Genomic DNA, 2575 nt, shown 5'->3' on the forward strand with positions numbered 1-2575 from the left:
AATAAAATGCAAAATTGCCTTAAAAAAAAAATGCAATAATTGTAATACTGTTATACTTCTAAGCAGTAAGGAAACTAGCATGCAGGTGTATTTTCTCAAGCACAGATTAAGCCTCATTCTGGGGTGAACAGATTAAGCTAATGGTGCTTTGCTTTAGCAAATTTACTCTAGGACATGAATTATGCATTTAAGAAAGCTGCAGTTTAAAGTATCAGTCAAATTGTTGACTATTGCACTGTTATCAGACGAATCTTCTCAGGGTAAAACTGGTCTGCCAGGCCCCATTCATGTGGTTAAGGTTTACAGTAATGAGATTTACATGGGCCACGTGACCCATCTCTGATTGCTTAGGCCCCTTTCTTTAAATAAGACAATGCTAATCATCCCAGAATGTAGACTAGAAGAACTCAAACCTAAAGCGTACAGAATTTATCCAGATTATTTAACATGCTACGTTTATGTTTATTTGGAAGACGTTGAATCCAAATGAACCTACATTTGCATATCCATTAAGTTAATGCATTCTTTTTCCAGAACTATCACTGTGTCCTTTTGTAATCTGGTGTAAATTACAGCAGAGATTACTAGTTTACTCTGGGTTTTCTGATCACAAATGTACTGTTGTGATACTAACACAGAGAAAGTGACAAACGTACCTTTGGAGCTTCGCCCATCTTGACTTCTGTCCTGTCCCGGTTGTCTTATATTCTACCTTTGTCAACGCAGGTTTATGAACGTATATTTAAATCACGATTACCACTGTGCTGACAATCCCTCTCCCATATTCAGGTGTTGTGAGTGTGAGCTAAAATTGTTAGCTTGTGTTGTGTTGGACTCGGTCAATGAGCGTAGAAGACTTGCAGAATGGAGGATTAGGAAAGACAGAATTAGTGTCTCTCTCCTCCCCACCCCTACTGAGACTTAGGTGCTGTAGGTGCTGAGGGGAATCACAGTGACTTACTAACCCTGCTAACTAGTATTGTTACTAGGTATAGTTTAGACAAAAATGAAAATTTGCTGAAAATGTACTCACCCTCAGGCCATCCAATATGTAGAGAGTTTTGCAAAATGATGAGAAATGTAGCATTACATCAGTTGCTCACCAGTGGATCCAATGCAGTGAATGGGTGCCGTCAGAATGAGTCCAAACAGCTGATAAAAACATCACAATAATCCACACCACTCCAGTCCATCAATTAACGTCTTGTGAAGCGAAAAGTTGCGTGTTTGTAATTAATAAATCCATCATTATGATGATTTTAACTTCAAACTGTTGCATCGAGATAAAATATTCCTTTATCCATATTGTTTTCTCCAATGGAAAAGTCATCTCATCTGAATCAGGAAAGAAATATGCACAGATCAAGCACCATTTACAGGCTAAAACAGGCCAGAACAGTTCATAAACAAATATGTTGGTGGATTTTGATGTGAGAGACAACAGGGGGATGAACTTTTTCACTGGAGGAAGCGTTCATTTGGAATATGGACTAATTTTAGCCAGAAGCGGCAGTTTAAAGTTAAAACGTCCTAATGCTGGATTTGTTTATTACAAACATACTTACAGCTTTTTACTTCACAAGATGTTAATTGATGGATTGGAGTGGATTGTGTAGATCACTTGGATTATTGTGATGTTTTTATCAGCTGTTTGGACTCTCATTCTGACGGCACCCATTCACTGCAGAGGATCCATTGGTGATCAAGTGATGTAATGCTAAATTTCCCCAAATCTGTTCCCATGAACAAACAAACAAGACAAATTAGTGACATGCAAAACAAATTGAATGTGGATAGCAGATTAGATTTGATCTTGGGAGAGTTTGATGAAGAAAAAAAAAACGAGTTGATGTTAAGATTTTTTTACTTTTTAATGCAGATTTTAGTATCTTGGCAAATCTGAGCATAGTTTGCTATTATTGTTAAGATGTGAGATTATTGGAGTTTTCTTTTAGGAGAATAACCAGCAGAAGCAATATTGTAAACAAGAGTCTCAATTCACTCTCCATTTAATCTCAATCAAGATGTTCTCATTTGTGACTTCTCTATCTTGTTAAAAAAAAAAAAAAAAAAATATTATTTATATATATATATATAGCTCCTGTCTCTCTGAAAATACTAAAAAGAAAATCACAAAAATCAGCAAAGAATCACACGTCAAAGAACTCTCTGAAAAAGGTGCCATAACACAAAAGCCCCTTTCACAGATACAGTCTTTACTGGTAAATTACCGTTAAGAGATCCTGTGTGAACAGGACAGTTTCAAAAATACAGATAAAAACAGATAACACTGTTTACGGAAGTCCGCAACCGAAGTGGAGGTGTGGTTCTGGAAGACCACGGTGGAGCTGGAGTGACGAAGGCAGAGCTGGAGGAGGAGGGGAGGGGGAGGAGCCTGACAGATCCAGAGGGACGGAGTGATGAGGTGAAGCTGGAGGAGTGAGTCCTAAGTCAGCAAATGGTCGACGACTGACCAATGTGGAGCTGGATGGATGAGGGAGCCTGGTGGAGCCCTTGGGATGACGAGCCACAGTGGAAATGAGGGGTCGGAGGACCGAGGTGGAGTCAGGGATCC

The 2575-nt window shown here is 38.8% G+C and overlaps 1 protein-coding gene across 2 annotated transcripts in view; it reads right to left on the reverse strand.

Annotated features, from left to right (window-relative positions):
* Window positions 1-903, reverse strand: part of LOC107704659 (ADP-ribosylation factor-like protein 3) — a 6193-nt gene extending 5290 nt beyond the window's left edge. For both annotated transcript variants that reach the window (XM_016507649.1, XM_016507650.1), the window contains exon 1: window positions 657-903. In XM_016507649.1, coding sequence (XP_016363135.1) covers window positions 657-674 — 18 coding nt within the window. In that variant the 5' untranslated portion in view covers window positions 675-903. The remainder of the gene's footprint in view (window positions 1-656) is intronic.
* Between the last annotated feature and the right edge of the window lie 1672 nt (window positions 904-2575).

The sequence above is a fragment of the Sinocyclocheilus anshuiensis genome, unplaced genomic scaffold (assembly GCF_001515605.1).
Source record: "Sinocyclocheilus anshuiensis isolate Anshui unplaced genomic scaffold, SAMN03320099.WGS_v1.1 scaffold1646, whole genome shotgun sequence".
In the NCBI taxonomy this organism is placed as follows: Eukaryota; Metazoa; Chordata; class Actinopteri; order Cypriniformes; family Cyprinidae; genus Sinocyclocheilus; species Sinocyclocheilus anshuiensis.